The 18,586-nt window shown below is 41.7% G+C and overlaps 1 protein-coding gene across 1 annotated transcript in view; it reads left to right on the top strand.

Annotated features, from left to right (window-relative positions):
- The window catches only part of LOC128407329 (E3 ubiquitin-protein ligase RNF213-like), a 98,028-nt gene that overhangs the window by 59,142 nt on the left and 20,300 nt on the right, over positions 1–18,586 (top strand). The window contains exons 30-51 of the mRNA XM_053375552.1: positions 65–201; positions 775–870; positions 1,274–1,392; positions 2,257–2,385; positions 2,511–2,590; positions 4,323–4,470; positions 5,464–5,599; positions 7,218–7,409; positions 8,378–8,517; positions 9,586–9,740; positions 10,154–10,372; positions 11,316–11,497; positions 12,276–12,396; positions 13,094–13,194; positions 14,001–14,183; positions 14,365–14,522; positions 14,611–14,713; positions 14,946–15,060; positions 16,447–16,663; positions 16,834–17,030; positions 17,606–17,728; positions 18,413–18,523. Of these exons, the coding sequence (XP_053231527.1) occupies positions 65–201; positions 775–870; positions 1,274–1,392; positions 2,257–2,385; positions 2,511–2,590; positions 4,323–4,470; positions 5,464–5,599; positions 7,218–7,409; positions 8,378–8,517; positions 9,586–9,740; positions 10,154–10,372; positions 11,316–11,497; positions 12,276–12,396; positions 13,094–13,194; positions 14,001–14,183; positions 14,365–14,522; positions 14,611–14,713; positions 14,946–15,060; positions 16,447–16,663; positions 16,834–17,030; positions 17,606–17,728; positions 18,413–18,523 (3,162 nt within the window). The remainder of the gene's footprint in view (positions 1–64; positions 202–774; positions 871–1,273; positions 1,393–2,256; positions 2,386–2,510; positions 2,591–4,322; positions 4,471–5,463; positions 5,600–7,217; positions 7,410–8,377; positions 8,518–9,585; positions 9,741–10,153; positions 10,373–11,315; positions 11,498–12,275; positions 12,397–13,093; positions 13,195–14,000; positions 14,184–14,364; positions 14,523–14,610; positions 14,714–14,945; positions 15,061–16,446; positions 16,664–16,833; positions 17,031–17,605; positions 17,729–18,412; positions 18,524–18,586) is intronic.

Genomic DNA, 18,586 nt, shown 5'->3' with positions numbered 1-18,586 from the left:
AAAAATCTTAAAAGGCTTTGTACATCTCTGACAGAGAAATCTCGTATTTTTCTTTACGTTTCAGGTTACAACTTTCTCTAGACTCTTGACTGCGGCAGACACAGAGACTTTGAAGACAGAACTATTGGACAATGTAGGCATTCCAAAAGTTCTTTTCTTGCAACAGTTTGACACAGAACATTCCTTTTTGAAAGAAATTCGGTGAGTGGCTTGCGTTTCTCAGTCCACTTGGTTTGTAGACCACATTGAAGATGACAGTAACAGAATTTTTGAGTGAAACAGATGGGTAGAGAATAAGCATGGGCTTGTGATAGCATTTAAGGTTATGTTATAGATTCAGATTGCTGGGATAGATGGAAGTTGATGTTTATTTATCTATCACCCACCCTTCACCCTAAGGTGCCGTGGTGTGTGACAATATTAAAAACAACATATAGTCATAAAAAGTGGGGCCTAAAAATATACAAGAGTTGCGTCTTCAGCATTGTCTGGAAGCTGTAGAATGAAGGTACCAGACACACATCTCTGGGGAGGGAGTTCATAGCTTAGGAGCAGCCACAGATAATGCCCTTTCCCAGGCTACCACTACCACCCCAAACCTACCAAGAGGACCCCCTCTGCCAGTCTCAGCACCTGAGATGGTCTATAGAGAAGGAGGTGGTCTTTCAGATAATTGAAATCTGGGTACCGTACTGTTGTGGGTGATGATCCACTCTGTGCCTGAAATACAATACCCTTTTAACCATTCTTGTGACATCTGTTGTTTTCTCCCAGGAATTCTCTTTCTGTTGTGCCTGGAACTAAAATACTGATTATTCAGACTGACTTTGAAAATGGATCTCTCAGTGCCCAGATTGTTGCCTCAGCCAAGTATGTTGCATAGCATGTGTTATATTTTCCAGCTTCTTTATTAGAGCAGCATTGAACTCATGGCTAACAGTTACCACAAGCTTTTTCAAGGTCTGCCCTTTTCAAGGTCTTGGGGAAAGTGTGAGGGAAGACAAGCTTTTGTGTGAAGCTATATGAACATGTTGTTGTTGTTTAGTCGCTTAGTCGTGTCCGACTCTTCGTGACCCCATGGACCAGAGCACGCCAGGCACTCCTGTCTTCCACCGCCTCCCGCAGTTTGGAACATAGTGAACATTTAAAACTTGGTGTTAGGTTGGGGTGGAAAAGTAAGCCTTGTGTGTTGCGATAATGAGATGTGATTAGGTAGTAGTGTCCTCTGTACTGCCGCTTGAAATTGCCAACAAGTGTTTCCTTTCCCTTACAGATACTCAGCTGTTAATGAAATTAACAAAATAGACCTGTGTGAAGCCTCAGTGTTTGTGCTCTTCATCACTAAGCTATCTCGCATTGAAGGAGGAAGTTCCTATGTGGGATTTCATGGAGGTAGGACTGCACGACTGGTGCAGTGGGATGTAGAATAAATATGAGGTTTTCAGTGAGTTTGGAATGCTGTTGCAACTCAGAATAAATACCTGATATCAGCGCAAATAGAGAAGAAAATAGGGCTATTTTGTGAAGTATCAAATTGAGGTCCAAATTGAATCTTGTGGTCAGGACACTTCTCTAATAAATGCAATATTTGCTGTCTTTTGCTTTCTTTTGAAAACAATACAAAGAGAGCAGACAGGGTTAAAGGATGCCCATACTGTGAATACCTTTTGATGAAGGATGGTATATAAGTCTAATAAATAAGAAATCAGTATTATTGAGCCTTTAGGTAGTTAGGCTCATCCCTATCTGTCCTGCACTGGATTTTTCTTTTTTTGAAATCATCATCATTTTTTATTTGTATGCCGCCTTTCCACAGTTAAAAAAGCAATGCTCAAGGCAGCTTACAGCATAACAAGATTTACATAATTTAAAAAGTCATAAACAAAAAATAAACCACATAAAAAATACACAACCAAATGGGAAACAATTTCCACATAAATCAAAATCTAAAACTAAGAATAAAGCATTAATATCACAGTTTAAAATGACATAGGTAAAAAATAACAGCAATTTAAACCAAAAAGAAAACAAAACGGAGCCCTCTCTGCCCAGCAGCAGCAGCCCTTTATAGAGCCCTAGGCCAGGTGGTGAGTGGCAGGACTGGGGCCCTCAGGCTCTGAGCAGGGGAGTCCTCCTAGGCGGTAGCTGCAGCAGCAGTTCTTATAGGCCTGTCAGTGGCAGGACTGGGGCCCTCAGGCGCTGAGCCATGATAACTTCACGGCAGTAGTCACAGAAAGTATTTCTGTCTATTGCTAGGAATGTGGCAGTCTGTGCACATTGATGATCTAAGGAGATCCAAGGATATGGTTTCTGATGTAACTTCCCTGAGGAACATAACCCTCAGCCAGCTGTTTTATGAAGACACGGGAAAGTCTGCACAAAAACGTGAGTGTAAGAATTTCAATAAGTAATGTAGCATTAACTTCTGACAACCTGTAGTCATTCCCGGTTTCCTTAATTTTATCAGTGAGCAAATTCCAACCCTGTGCAATCTTCTGTATTATTTGCAGCTGTGATTATGGCAAAGGAAGACGAACAAGATGAGGAGATGGATGTGGTATCTGCAGCACCCAAAACAGAAAGCTTGGCTGTAAGTTTCAATGTGTCTCACTTTAATTATTTTATTTGGCTACCTTTGAAAAGAGAGAGTGCTCCCCCCCCTTATTCATGCTGAGGAAAAAATCATAAAAATCCCAGAGGTATTATTGTACATGTTCTCTGTTATGGTTTCCCCTCCATTTCCCCCCCCCACCCCCAAATGGTATGGGAGTCTGCATATCCCCAGATTTTCTCAGATTTTCTCAGGTGTAGTGAGGAAACATCTAATAAGCATGGATTATGCTTCCTCATGCCAGAGGTTGGGTTCCTTTCCCTGTTTTCCTGGGCTTCAGCCCTTCTCCCGTCTGCTCTGCTATCTTTGCATGTTTTCTGCCCCTCCCAGCCTTCTTTGCCTTTTTTCTTGCTCCCTTTATTGTCCATTTCTGCTCTCTCGCCTGTACATTGTTTCTGTGGCTTTCCTGAACAAACAGGCAGTAAAAATGACCACCCATGTTAGAGTGGTGAAGACTTAAGGGGTGGGAATTCTGGCTGCTGCTGCTGCCATGGAGCCTCCAAAAGCATGTCTCTCCAGAACATGTGTTCCTCTGAGCACAGGGATCGCTCTGGCCTACCATTCCAATAGATCCCTAAGGGAAAGTCTTCCTCATCACAGAGGAACAGGTTGGCTACCTCCAAACTCTGGACACCCTCTTCTTACTTTGTAAACAATTAGGTACGGCGCATTTCAGCCAGCTTCCATCTCTGGGCTTCTACTGAGCCTCTCAAAGACAATGGTGAATGGTATTGCCTCAAGGGCCTCTTCTCTCCCTAAGAACTAACAAACCTTGTGATCATCCTCTCAGGTCCTTCTTTGTGTGCCTCCTCCATGAGAGGTCTGGAGGGTAGCAACATGAGAGCAGGCCTTTTCTGCAGTGGCTCCCCATTTGTGGAATGCTCTCCCCAGGGAGGCTTGCCTGGCACCTTAGTTACATACAGTATATTTAGGTACTGGGCAAAAACATTCCTCTTCTCCTAGGCCTTTGGCTTATTAGCTAATTTATGGCCTTTTAAATTGTCTGTGTTTGGGTGGGGGCGGGTTAGTATTGTTTTTGTTTGCTACTATGTTATGTGTTGTAAACAGCCCTGTGATCCTCGGATGAAGGGCAGTATAGAAATTTAATGAATAAATAATCACAAAGTCTGCAGGCGTCCCTTGTTAGCACTGAGAGTAAGCCCAGCATTTTCCTGGTGGCCATCATTTTGTTAGCCTCACTATCATCTGTTTACCAGAACATTGCAGGAGCTCCTTTTTAGTGTCTCCATGCTTCTGTACTCAATTCTTGCTCTCCCCTCTGCTCCCAGCACTAAGCCTATTATTGGACTGATAAAACATAGATCCCATGCTGGGTCTTGTCTTAAACACTCCAAAGAGATCAAGGACACCAATTATCGCAAGTGGAGTAGATCTCCAATGCAGGAAGTGGGTTCTTCTCACTTCTCCACCATAACAAGTACTTATTGGTTTTTGTTAATAGGACCTTGCTGTGCTATCCCTTTTCCTTGCTTTTATGACTGCTCTTCTCCAGGCAGATAAATATGCTGATTGCTGGCTGCAGGGCAGATCTTGTATCTTTGTCTCCTGTATTGGCCAGCAAGCAAGAGAGTCATTACAGGCAGAAAGCTCTTGTTTACATCAGTTCCCTTTTTCAGAGAAGAAATGTGCACCAGCTTAGTCTGTGTTGCTTCACAATATTAATAGGCTCTCTTTCTCTACTCCTGGAAAGCCCAAAATCTTGGACACCACCGTTCTTCTGAGGAGCTGCGTGCAAAGTGCTGTGGGGATGCTAAGAGACCCAAATGAGAGTTCCAGCCGCAGCACCAGGAGGATTGAAATTCTCCTTAGCCTTCTTTCTGAGGAAAGTGATTTGAAAGGTATGAATGACTAGGAGCGTTTAGTTTTTTACAGTGGTACCTCGGGTTACAGACGCTTCAGGTTACAGACTCCGCTAACCCAGAAATAGTACCTTGGGTTAAGAACTTTGCTTCAGGATGAGAACAGAAATCTCACGGCGGCAGTGGGAGGCCCCATTAGCTAAAGTGGTACCTCAGATTAAGAACATTTTCAGGTTAAGAACGGACCTCCAGAACAAATTATTTTCTTAACCTGAGGTACCAATGTAAAGTGGAAGGCTTTCTGGTGCAAGCCCCTCCCAGAATATGTTCACACAATCTTTTTCCACAGAGCATGAGGTAACAGGGTTCTCATGTGCTATTAAGCGCAGTGTAGAAGGGGGGAAAGATAGAAGTATCTCGCTGTGTCGTAATACTAGGACCTGGGGCCATCCAATGAAGCTGAATGTTTGGAGATAAAAATAAAAATAATTAGTACTTCAGTTCATGTATAGTTAACCTGTAGAATTTGCTTGCCACCACAAGATGTGGCAATAAGGCAAAATCATATCAGTTAAAGCTTTTATTGCTTCCATCTTGCCAAGATAACAGCTGTAGTTTACTGTCACTTAGTCTAGTTTCTAAACACCAGTGCAGCACATCTGCAACCTCTCCTACTTCATGCTGAGCATTCTGTAGATTCACCATACTCGAAACTCTTCACTCATCCCCAGATGATGACTCCCAACAATTTTATATAGATAATACAGGGTGAGTCCGTTAAAAGAGGCCCCATGGAATATGTGTACTCTGTATCCACAGGGCCTCTTTTAAAGGACTCACCCTGTATATTTGTAATTTCATAGTTGACAGTCAAGCACTGCAGAAGATTGTGAAACCTTAACTGGTGTTGATGATAAAATTGGACTAAATTAGCTATCGGTCCAATAGAAATAGATACCTTTTGTTTTGTCTTCAACACTTGAAATCTAGCCTTAAGGAATACCGGTTAGCACACTTTCTGCTATTTTTCAGCTTCCTTCCTGAAGATAACAAAGAATCGCCTCTTAACCCTTTTGGAAAAGCAAGAGGAGAACTCTTACATCATGAAAGAGTGGGTGCTTCGGGAGGCATCAAACCTCAATGCCCTCCAAGAAGCAGGAACTTTCAGGTATACACAGTAGCTTAAACTAGTCGTATTTCAGCAATCTAAAAACATAGGCCAGTATCTAAAGAGTACACCTCTCTTAAGATGGTTCCATGCACTCAGATGAATTATAAATTTATTCTTCCAGCTGTGGCCCCACAAGCTACATTTGATACTTCTCCAGAGGGTCCCCTTGAGCTTTGGGAACAACTTTTCAGATGGGTTTAAGGGCTGCAGAATCAGGGTGGTGTTAAGAGTTTGGTAAATATATTGCAGTGGTATGCAGAGCGAAATAATCTAGTAAAACAGCTGGTTGAAAGGAGAACTAAAACAAGGTTTTTTAGTCATGACAAAGCCATTCTGAGTACAGGCTTTAAAGGTAAAGGGACCCCTGACCATTAGGTCCAGTCACAAACGACTCTGGGGTTGCACGCTCATCTCGCTTTATTGGCCGAGGGAGCTCGCGTACAGCTTTCGGGTCATGTGGCCAGCATGACGAAGCCGCTTCTGGCGAATCAGAGCAGCACACGGAAACACCGTTTACCTTCCCGCCGGAGTGGTACCTATTTATCTACTTGCACTTTGACGTGCTTTCGAACTGCTAGGTTGGCAGGAGCAGAGACCGAGCAACGGGAGCTCACCCCATTGCGGGGATTCGAACCGGCGACCTTCTGATTGGCAAGCTCTAGGCTCTGTGGTTTAGCCCACAGCGCCACCCACGTCCCCATGTACAGGCTTTGCACGTGGCCAAAAGTAGTGTCATTAGCACATGCTAACTCACACAGTGCTTATCCACATCTCCCTTTTCCTTACCTCTTTCCTCCCGGAAAACCTGTGGTTTAGCACTGAATTGGAACAAACAGCAATCAGGTTTCCCACGAATTCTTAAAGACAGTCTTAGGGTCCCATGTCTAAGAAAGCACAGGACAAGTGGAAATGTGGGCGAGTCCTGAATCTGTTTTGAGCAAATGTAATTCGGAGAAAAAGCAGGAAGGAAATAAAAGTCTCAAATGAAGTAATCTGTTTCACCAACAAGGGGTTACTAAAAAAGAATGAGCAGGGGAAGAATAAATTGTCATTTTGTCTATTTCCCTCACCATTACCACAATGGTTCAGGTAACTTGCTGCAAAGCATTGTTGCTTTATTCCCAGCAGGTGGAGGGTCTGAAAGTCTCCCATGTTTTGTTTTTGTTTTCTGCAGTCAACTGCAGTATTACAGCTAGTTAAATATCCTGGCCGTTTTGAGTTCAGAGCATTTACATGTGTAGCTGGTGCAAGATGGGAACCAAAACACTTAATAAAGCTGGGTAATGTTGTTTTCTGCAGTAATAGCTCTGTGGGCCAATAATGTTTGGCTGACTTTCAAAGTTTCTGCCTCTTCTTCAGGTAGTAACATCCCTTATGTAAATAGTATAAACTTTGCTTCAAAACCATGGTTCACAGTTGGAAAGGTGCTTTCAAAAGAAGAAAGATGTATATATGCAAGTCAAAAAAAGGCTTGCTTTTTCTTTATAACATTCTCTCTTGAGATTTTCAGTCTTTTCAGAATGCTCCTGAAAGCGTGCATGGTTGTGTCTGAACTTAATTTCTTAATATTGGGTATTCTTTTTTTTTTCCCCTTTACCTCTCTTGAAACTTGCAGGCACACCTTGTGGAAGCGGGTGCAGAGTGCAGTTATACCATTTCTGGCCTATATGGTGTCTGTCCTAGACAGAGACGGCAACTTGGACCTGCTGGTTAGACCAGAAACAGAAAGTTGTGTGAAAGCTCTGTGGATGTTCATCTTCAATGATCTCAATCTTCTGAACATCCCTTACATTATGAGTGAGAAAAGGTAAGTGGCACAACCAAGGCAGCAATGATTGCTGGTGAATTGATTTGTTGTTAAATGTGAATGGTGAATGTGATTTGGACTCCCATGTGAAAGAATATTTTGAAAGCTGTTTGTTCATTTGGCAACTGTGTATGCCAGTAGAAGGCCATGACAGTTTGGCTTCCCATTTCTCAGTAGGTTTGGCTTACAGCAGAACTCTTTAATACCTTGGTTATATCACATACTTCTAGCCTAGACAGGAGAACCTTGCTGCAAATCTGAATACTGTCTCCTCCACTTCCAGGAGCTTCTCCCATTTTGTCTTCTTGTCTATCCTAGCAGAAGTCCTCCTTTTTTCCCTCCATCCTTTGCAAAATTTAATCCTCTTTGCTCCTCAACTTGTTGGGATTTTTTCGCTGTTCTACCCTGGGGTCTAAATCCAAAACCCTGGCCTGAAAAAAAGCAATAGTCTATCTTGAAATCTAGGCAGTAGATGATCTTCTCTCCCATGAGACTTGGGTGAGTGAGCTGGGTGGACCTGATCTTACCCAGCTGCTCCCATACAGGTCCTTAGTACAGTACCAGGCTAGTCGGGGGGGTGTATCTATGTAGGGGTTGTGAATTGCTATCCTGTGGGACCAAAGAGAGTTATCCAGACCTGTAGTATCCTTTTATTCCATGTGTTAATTATAGTGTCTCTGAAATGCATCCACTACATCCATCCATCCATCCTTATGGAATAAGTTATTGAGGCAGCCCTCATACTAATTGTATCCTGTAATCCATTCATTCTGCATTCATTGTTTCTTTTTCTATATAAACAGATTGCATTTTACATGCACCTTGATTAAAGGCTGGCCTTATGATCTATTTTTCGTGTTTTTTTAATAGTAATGATTAATAGATTAAAGAAAAGTAAAAGTAAGTTTCCCGGCTTGGTAACGGAATTTTACCAACTTTCTGATTGATTTTGCATGTTTCTTACCCAGCTCCCAATCCAAGACAATTCTGGTGGAGAATTCCTTTCAGGTATTTACAGGTGCTGGCAATGAAATACCCTTCAGCTGGAGGATAAAGGATTTTTTGGAAGACCTTTGGGTTCAAGCCCCATATGTCATTGGTGATGAAGGTGAGAATGCAGGGATGACATTGAAACTTGTGTCACTCATAGGAACATTTAGATAAATATGTCAAATGGATCTGAAGGCAATAATGAGGCACCATCCCTTTTTGATGTTTGTTCTGGGGTTCAGCTGCTGTCCTCTATGGTTCTGTTTGCCAAAAGAAACCCCAAAACGGACATTTTTCCGTTTTTCTGAAATTCCCCCCGGGCTCTGTTTTCCCCATTGGAATCCTGTTCACAAATTCTCCCTTCGTAGAGAAGGTAATTGAGAGGGCGGTGGCACAACAATTGCAAGTGCTCTTGGATGAAAGATGATCTCGACCCATTTCAATCTGCATTCAGGCCTGATTATGTGACTTGATTTGGTCTTGGTCATCCTAATTGATGACCTTTATCAGAAGGAGGACAGGGGAGTGCAACCCTATATTCTTATTTGATCTTTCAGTGGCTTTTGGTTCTGCTTATGCAAGTTTTTAGTCCCTGAGCATCTTCTGTTTCTAATTGCTTTTATAGGAATATCCTAAAGTTTACAGACAAATGTTCCTGCTGAAAATTTACTGCATATCCAAGAATGTCCTGGATTTATGTCCAGGACATGACAGTCCTAGACTTACTAGCTGTTAAGAGCATTGCTTTGGGACTAAAAGAGTGATTTGGGCCACATTTCTGGTGCAATGTCAAATTTTCTATTTCTCAGTAGTTACCAAAAGGAGGGGGGGGGGCTTGGTGAGAGACTTCTTCCTAAACGACAAAACAGCTTTCAATGTTTGGGTTATGAGGCTTACAAAGTAAAGGGTCATCATACTTTTAACTTTTGAAATAGGGCCATTGCCACTGCTGCATGGTATTTCTGGGAGATACTTATTTATTGAAGCGTTTATATACTGCCCTATCATAAAATATCAGGACATTTTAAACAATATAAAAACAAAATACCATCAAAAAGCAATACAAAACAACCTTTAAAATGACTGGCAAGTCAAGAAGATTCATGTCTATTGGCATAAAGAGATACTATGGCATTTAAAATTCCCATCTAATCTAGTTTCCTCCCATTGTACTCCTGACCTGCAGGCCATGCGGAGAAGTTTGTAGGACTCTTTCAGAAGACACCACTGGGGCAGCATATTACTGGTCTCTCTGCTGAAGAAAGAAACATTATTTTCCACTGTTTTATCAGAGACTATATCCGTCTGATAATGCATGTGGCCTCTCCGAAGGAGCTAAATGTGAGTATACCAGTAAGGGAAGTTGAGGTGCTTGGAAGAAAGCATGTGTCAGTTACTACGTTCACAATTTGTGTGCTGTAGCATCTTCAAGAAATGGTATTGCTGGCAGTTGTCTTTCATAAATATAAGTCTGCTTTGTCAAGATACCGGAAGCGTTAACCACCAGAATTACCTACTAACAAGGTTTCCCTGTAAGTACCAAGCTATTTTTAAAACAAAAACCTAACCTAAATAAGAGATTATATCCATTGTAACACTGAGATTGTTAGGACATTTATCTAATAACCATTTGGTTATTAAGAAAAAAACACAAAAGCAACTTTGAAGAAATTAGATTGTTTCAACCGGATATGTGATTACTGTAAGAATTCACTTATTTATAAAGACTTATTTATTTATTTTTCAATTTCCAGCTGCTGCAGACAGCTCTCTTATCATGCATAGAGGAAATGAAGGCAGCCTCGCCCAGTGCGGAGGAGGAGGTGCTGCCCATCTCCTGGATCCATCTTGGCTACCATCAGTTTAGTAGTCGTCTGCAAAACCTTTCCAGGATTCTTGCTGTGAACCCTGAGGTGCTTGATGCTCTCACTGAACATATTGAGAAAGGAGGAAGCCTCTTGCATCGCCAAATGGTAGGAGTGATATTTGCTAGCTGTAACATTTTAGAAAAAAACACAGCCTCTGAAGTACATGGTATTCTTCCGTTGCTTTTCTAAAGTATTAGGAGAAACTATACTGCCTTTAAGGAGAGATACTAAACATCACACAAGGCTTCAACATGTCCGTTTCTGCTATACTCCTTATAACAAAGCTAATCAACATAGTGCCCTCCAGCTTTTGTTGGGCTCCAACTTGAATTAGCCTCAACCAGCATTGCCTCTCCCAGGGATGATGGGAGTTGCAGTCCCAAGAACATCTGGAGGGCATCCCATTGGGCACCTCTGTCCTAACAATGTATCTGCCCTACTGTGAGAACACAAAGATCTTCTACGAGCTTGTGAACCAAATGATTTATACATAATTGCAGTGCCAAACAGCAGTGCAATCAATCCGTTGTGGACATATGTACAGTGAGCATATTCCACAACTCTCCTGAGATGTCTGTGGAAGATAAGATTAGAGATTATGCATGGGGGATTATGCAAATACTCCCAAGGCAGAATTACGGTGAAAATTGCTGGACTGAGAGCAATAAGGTGAAATTGAATAGTAAGTGTAAAATTCTATGGAAGGAAGAAAATATAGGCGTTAAAGGTTGGGTGATGGAATGTGCCCTATTTAGAATAGAGGGTAAAGCAGGACATTTGTTTTAAAAGAAATAGATGGGATAAACAGAAAGGAAACCAACTATGCACACTGCGGAAGTGTCATTACATGTTTATGAAACTGGTAATGCGGATATCGTCATAGTTCTTCTCAAGTTCTGATGCCAACTTACTCAAGGGAGAGGGATATTTATTTTCTGTAACTTGCTTAGTTAAGGGGGGCATACAGCCTTACTAGTGTCTGAAGCGAATGTATTTTTCTTTACTATCCATGTCTGTATTAAAGCCCTGTTCATGCCTGATTGCTTAGGTTTTGGATGTGCTTGCCGCAATTGCTTGTACTGAGATGTTGGAAGAAAAACTGCTGAACTGCAAATCTCAAACGTGGCTCCAGCAGGTGAAGAAGCTTCAAATGCCAATTGAACTTGTGTGTACAGCAAACTACTTTCAAAGCAATGAGAGCCAATGTGACCAGCTGCTCCAGGAAGTCAGGTAGGTCTGAGAGGCAAAATATGAATTTAAAAGTATAGTAATGTTTTCCTTGAGATTAATTGCATATGACATTGTCACTTGGTTACATTGTTGTTTCACCCATTTGAACTGTTGTGGTAGTCACCCATTTGCAAAGCTGCTTCCCTCTTAATACCCTCAAATCCCAGATTACATGTTTCCTGTGTCACACGCACACACAACTTAGTAAGTGGTATAGTGGTTAGAGAGTCAGACTAGGAGCTGGGGGACAAGGGTTCATCACCTCGCTCAACCCTGAAGCTCACCTTTCCTACCTCACAGGATTTTTGCAGGGATCAAGGAGGGGAAAAGAACCTTGTATGCCACCTTGAGGTGGGATATAAATGCAATAAATAGTAAAAGTAAAATGCTATTATGGAATCTACAAAGGAATATGGAATGAAAAAATTACAGTAGTCAAGTGGCTCTGTGAGCCTCCGAATTGAAGCTCAGTGGAACAGATGTAGCTTGTTAAGTAAAAGAATAGTAAATGGAGAGGCTGTGCATCTGTGCTGCTGCACTCACTTGAGTACTGGCCCTCTCCTTAGTTACATTTTACTAGTGGGTTACTAGTCTTTTCCAAATCAAGTCTTCAGTGCCACTGAATTTTATGACGTGCTCTGCAAAAGGCAGTCATGATCCCTTCTTATACAGCAGGAGTCATCCCTCAATCCAGTCATCTGGTACTTTCTTCCTACTTTCTTGTCGTCGTCCCCCCCATATATAAATAAGCCATAACTCACATTTCTCTTTGAAACAGGAGCCGATGGAATCGGGTTTTCTCAATCTCTCTCTTTGTGGAACATGTGCTACTTGGAGCAGAAAAGGCGATCCCAGAGATGGTGGATCTGATAAAGCAATACACCATAAGGCTTGGAAAGGTAAGGACCCTTTTTGCATTTGGAGGGAAACATCACTTTAAGAAACATCCTTTGCTTATTTGGCTGGCCATAAGCAAGTTAAATATGTACCAGTTTTATTTCAGCACTCAGAACTTGCTTTTCTGTTCACAGGTAGAATGGCACTTCCAATTTGTAAGACAGAAACAGCAATAAGCATAGTGCCTCAAATGCCTAAAAAAGAGATATGTTTTAATCTGTTAATGTCGATGCTAGGCAGGCCTCACGGGAGGACATTCTATCGCTGGGGAGGGGTTGTGTACACATAATACTTGTAAAGCACAGTAGAAATGCATTCTTTCCATCAAAGAATTCTAGGTACTATGGTTTGTTAAAGGTTTATAGGAACTGTAACCCTGTGAGTGGTAGACTGCAGTGTCCAGAATTCTTTTAGGGGAAGTGTGTTTCAAAACTTCTTTAAAGGTATAGTGTGTCCACATCTTAAGTCTTATTGAACTTGGCCCTTCTGCAAAGACATGTATCATTGCTGTAGTAAAAATAATGTAATAAAGTCAGTTGGAGTAGCTTATTTGGCTAGCTTGTTAAACCCAGTTAGAACAAATGCATGTCCTGCTATTGCAGTTACCATAGCGATAAATGTGCAGACTCCTGTGGTTACTGCATTGTTTGCCTACATTTGAGGGCCTCTTCCCATTCACATTGTTTTTATTCTTTTCAGTGTTTCCAGTGGAATTCTGACATCAAAACTCTTAACACATTCACTGCAGTGATGAAAGTGCTGTGCGACTGCAAGGATGAAATCAGTTCAGCATTTTGCAAGTAAAGCTTTTGGGATGAGTGTGTGAGGAGGGCTGGGGGAAAGGCAGTTTGTGGGGAAGCAGTGGGATATAAGTTAAATGTGAAAAGAGAAAGATAAAAAAAATGACATGAGGTGAACTGAAATCTTTTGAGAGCTGTGGGAGTTTGAGAGGGGGAAAATTAAATTAAAGGCCTTATTTGTTTGGCATCTCTGGGTGAGCAGATTTTGCCTAAAATGGGATGACTGACTCATAACACCCCCAGAACCAATGTCTATACTTATTGATTAAAACTAAACTATGGAACTCCCTGCAAGAAAAAAATTGCGGTGATGAAGAGTCTAGTGATTTCCAAAGAGGAGTTAGATACAGTGGTACCTTGGTTGTCAAACTTAATCTGTTCTGGGAGTCCGTTTGACTCCTGGAACTGTTTGACAACCAAGGCGCGACTTTCAACTGGCTATAGGAACTTCTTGCACTCAATTGGAAGCCGTGACGGACATTCGGCTTCCGAAAATCATTCGAAAACCGGAACACTCACTTCTGGGTTTTCGACATTTGGGGCTGAAAAGTTCAGCAACTAAGCTGTTCGAAAACCAAGGTTTCACTGTATTGGCAGAAAATTTTGTCAGCAATTGACAAGTGATTACACCAAATTTCACCTTTTTATGACTTGCAGCCCCTACGCTAGCATTTTGTGATTGTGGGGGCAGGCAGGGCTCAGTAATTTTCAGTTCTCTCAAATGGACCCTGAAAGGGGAAGGGTATAAAGTTTGGGCTCTACAATTAAATGTATGATCACATTAACTGTGGCTCTTGAATTTACAGGTATGGCTTAAGATCGTGTCCAATATGTATGGGAGATCCTAAGGACCCAGTCAACCTACCTTGTGATCATGTATATTGCCACAGTTGTATCAAACAGTGGCTGGTGGCAGGACAGATGTCCTGTCCGCTTTGCCTGGTTGAACTACCAGAAAAATATTCTATTGAAGTATCCAAGGAGCTCAGGTAATGCCTTCTTCTGATTAACAATCTATAATACTGGTAATGATTTAGAGACACTGGCCTTAATTTCTGAGGACTTAATATAACCCATTAGCTATGCATTTCTTAGCATTTACACATGTGTTTTGTGGTGCAAGTTGCGGAGTTGACCAGATACGTAATGGCTTGTGCATTTTCTTCACAGTATTTGCATAGAAAAAAACACCCAGTTCCGTAAGTTTTGCAACAGTTTTTTCATAGACCTGGTTTCTACTATGTGCTTCAAAGACAATGAACCCCCAGAAAAAGCTGTGATCCAGATGCTACTGAAACTCCTGTTTTGCCATACAAAGCCTTTGAGAGGTACGTGCACAAGATCTTTTATCAGCTGTCTTGTCTTGAATAAATAGACTTTTCCATGTCTTTATGCAGTGTTTTATTACTTCTTTAGGAAACCCCAGGGTGCATACAAAATCTCTGTCCCCTTTTAACGATGTGGTAGATAAAACTCCTGTAATTCGTTCCGTCGTGCTAAAGTTGCTTCTAAAATACAGGTAAGGACTTTCAATTGGGACTTTCAACTACCCTGCTTCTTCTTCAACGTTTATCCCACTGATGCATGTTTTCGTTAAATTGAAGTCCTTGTGGTTCTTTCCTGGGTTCAGCTATTGCTTTTCAGAAACGCTTGCTGGCTCTCACCTCGGCTCTGTTGTACAACTGAAATGCATACTTCTGACAGTGGAAATCTTTCATTTTGAGTAAGGAGAGTTTTCTCTGTTTCTATAGCTTCAACGATGTGAAAGTCCATGTACAAAATTATTTATCAGAAGTGGAATCAAGCGGCATCCTAGACAAAGATGATAAAACAAAAGTGTACGTGCTATTTGTCAACTGCCTTGAAGTAAGTATACTTTCCAGTTTCCTTGTTTACTTTGCAGGGGTGACCTGGCCCAGTGGTAGAATCTTAGGTCATTCCAGAATCTTAACTTTTCAGAGACATGGAAGAGATAGTATAGAGCAATCATTGCCTGCTGCACATGTGTACTGGAAGGAAATAGACTAGATCAGAAGGTGCTTGCGATTAGATTTAGTCATTTGCAGTTGACTTCTGTGGCGCAAACAGGATTTCCTCATCATCTAAGCTTACACACCACATTTTGTTTATATATTTACCAAGCTGTCAGCTGATGGATCAGGTAGGAGGGAAATACCTTTCCTTACTCGACAAAGCCTGGCACAGCTTTTGCATTAGCAACAAATTCAAAAATTTCAAAATTGAAATGTGCCAGTGTGGTGTAGTGGTTAAGAGCAGTAGACTCGTAATCTGGTGAACCGGGTTCGTGTCTCCACTCCTCCACATGCAGCTGCTGGGTGACCTTGGGCCAGTCACATGTCTTTGAAGTCTCTCAGCCCCACTCACCTCACAGAGTGTTTGTTGTAGGGGAGGAATGGAAAGGAGAATGTTAGCCGCTTTGAGACTCCTTCGGGTAGTGATAAAGCAGGATATCAAACCCAAATCCAAACTTAACTAGCACTTGGGATTGAGGGCACAAGGAGAAGGGGACGATAGAGGACGAGATGGTTGGACAGTGTTCTCGAAGGTACCGGCATGAGTTTGACCAAAATGCGGGAGGCAGTGGAAGACAGGAGTGCCTGGCGTGCTCTGCTCCATGGGGTCACGAAGAGTCGGACACGACTAAACAACAACAACAACAAACTAGCACTGTGTGTTTTGATTATTGGAGATGGTAGCAATTTCACCCCCTGATATTATTTTGAAAAGCAGTGAGTGAAAAGCCATAATGACGATCATGAGTCATTCTTGAAACATTTGGAACTGTGTGACTTGCTTCTTGATAAGCAAGCCTCATAGTTGTTCGGCTTCCTAAAATTGCCACAGCCCCTACTTGTTTGCTTTTACCTGAGTATTGAACATGCCCTCGGAGCATTTGCCTGGACTAAGACTGCAGTCCTAACCCCTTACCTAGGAGTAAACCCCATTGAATTCAGTAGTACTTTTGAGTAGACATGGTTAGGATTGCATTGTAACTGGTGACCAAAATGTTTCCAGATTGGTTTATTTATTTCTAAAGCACCACCAGGAAGCAGAAAAAGCTTTGCAAGCTGGCATACCTGTCGGCTCGGTGGCATTCCATGTACAAAATGGTGTGTGTGTGTGCTTGCATGTCCGCAAAGGTGCAAACTACAAATGCAAGAAGTTTAAACAGCTTAAACTGTATGGTATGGAAACTTAGTTGTAACCAGGAAACATGGTTTCATTTTTCAGGATTCTATGTGTGAGAAATCAGGAGCCTCCTCTGAGGAAAGCAAAGCAAACCGGCTAAGAGAGGATGGGCGTTTCCTGGAAAACTACTTACAGTGGAGCAGGAACAGTGGTGACACCCGTCAAGAAGCCACCATCGAGTATTTGCAGGGTGTGGCCCACATCCAGCTGTGCATGGACAGGGCTGCAGAGCTGCTCTTTGAGCTTCATGGAGCTTCAGGCAAGTGGGATTATGGTAACCAAACAGGAATGCAAATGTAGCAAAGAAATGGCATGTGAAAGAGTTCCTGGTGCTAGATGATTTTTATCTGTCATACACTTTTAAAATTGTGACCTTTCTATAGCACGGCATAGGGAATAAGGCCTTGTTTTCTTTCTCTCTCTGTGTAGATGGTAGTGAAGAAAGAGAGAAGCAACTCTACCTGCAGAAAGTGAAGCGCTTCTGCTGTCAGACTAAAAATGACTGGTATAGAGTTTACCTTGTCCGAAAGCTTACTAATCAGTATGGAATGGAGTTCACACAGAGGCTTTCCAGTGAACAACAGTATCTCTGGGTATTTCCATCAGAAGTAATTCAACGGCAACAGGTAATACATATCTGTCTCTATCGTTAATAAATTTGAGATGTTTTTTCTGAGCTATGGGTTGGTACACAAGGGCCAAATGGAATGGCTCTTAAGAAGGAATTTGCAAAAATAAAAGGAATTTGTTTTGCTTACATTGAGATTTCACCCTCCAAGCTAAGATTTATTCACTCAGGCCTTTGGTAACTAAGCTGGTTTCTATGATGGTGCTCATCTTTTCATGAGATAGGTAGGACTAATTTTATTCAGTGAGCATTTTAGGTATATTGTGCTATACATGCTTTAAATTTTCTGGTTTTAGTTGTTTTAATCAGTTTTTTTATCTTGTAAGTCACTTGTATTTTTTTGTAAAAAATGTAACTAACAGATATATGTAATATTAATAAGCAAAATATATTGTTTTGGCTAGAGAGCCTCATGATAACTTAGAATGATTGGGCAGGCATCTATTACCCTTCTGAAGTTTGAAATTCAACTGCAGATTTGTTGGGCAGATTCTGTAGTTACAGCACATTGTTTAGAATGTGCTTTCATATTCACACTTTTTAAAAATGGGACTTGGTATTTTGTGGCCTCAGAGTCATCAGCACAATCAGATGGATCGGTTCCTGGTATGCGGCAAAAACTACAGTGTGGTTCGTGATGCTTTGGGAAAAGCAATAATAGAATGCCAGGCAGATGGTATTTCAGCAGCCCTGAAGGTAAAGCCATTTCTTTTGATTTCATATATTCCTGATGATTTTTTCTTCCCTCCTTCCTTTGTATATCTCAGCTCTATTAACAAGGTTTTCTTGCTTACTATTGATGTCTTTAAGTTGTCCAAAGCCCAAATATTCACCTGTGTTCTACTGTTTACTTCTTGTGCTTATCAAATGACAAGCCATTCTTGCATTGGCTGGAGTATCGGGGCTGAATTTCAGAGTGCTACATGTTGCATTAGAAACATTGACTCTGCTAATAAGTGATGGACTTCCTTTACTGTGCCATTTTGTAGTGTCCTTCATATGTTCTCATCCAGATCTGGGTGGGTCTGCTACCTACAGGAGAAATTTGGCAAATAAAGAAATCCCAATTGAAATACCCTTGCCATAGGTGATGGAATCTTACTGGTTACCAGATTGGAAGAGTGTCAGTGAAACATTTACAAAAGTTGTGCCTTTAGTGTCCTTTTTGGACACATCTAGAGATATATTTGGACTGATGCGCTAGATGAAATCTTTGTGACCTGGTACCATTTCGTGTGGGCGTGTTTTCTGTAGCAATATCCATGACTACTAATAGCCAAAGATGAAAGCTTAACTATTGATAATCTCTCGTTTCTTGTCCTCTTCTCCACCCTGCCCCACCCACAATCCCAGCCTTGTAACTTGTGCCTTCTTTTTCAGGCATGCAATGTCTCCAAGTCTGTCCAGGCTGTTCATTTTCTCTTGGCTGTCTTCAGAGAGTTCACATCTCTGTATGGATGCAAGGAGCAGAGTCTTCATCCGAAGCAGGAGGTAAATGCCTTTGTCTTGGTGCCAGTTTGCATGTTGCCTTGTGCACAAGTGCTGCTTCCTTAG

The sequence above is a fragment of the Podarcis raffonei genome, chromosome 2 (genome assembly GCF_027172205.1).
Source record: "Podarcis raffonei isolate rPodRaf1 chromosome 2, rPodRaf1.pri, whole genome shotgun sequence".
NCBI classification, from domain to species: Eukaryota; Metazoa; Chordata; class Lepidosauria; order Squamata; family Lacertidae; genus Podarcis; species Podarcis raffonei.
The sequence above is the reverse complement of the archived record's forward strand: the minus strand, read 5'-3'. Positions and strand labels throughout refer to the sequence as shown.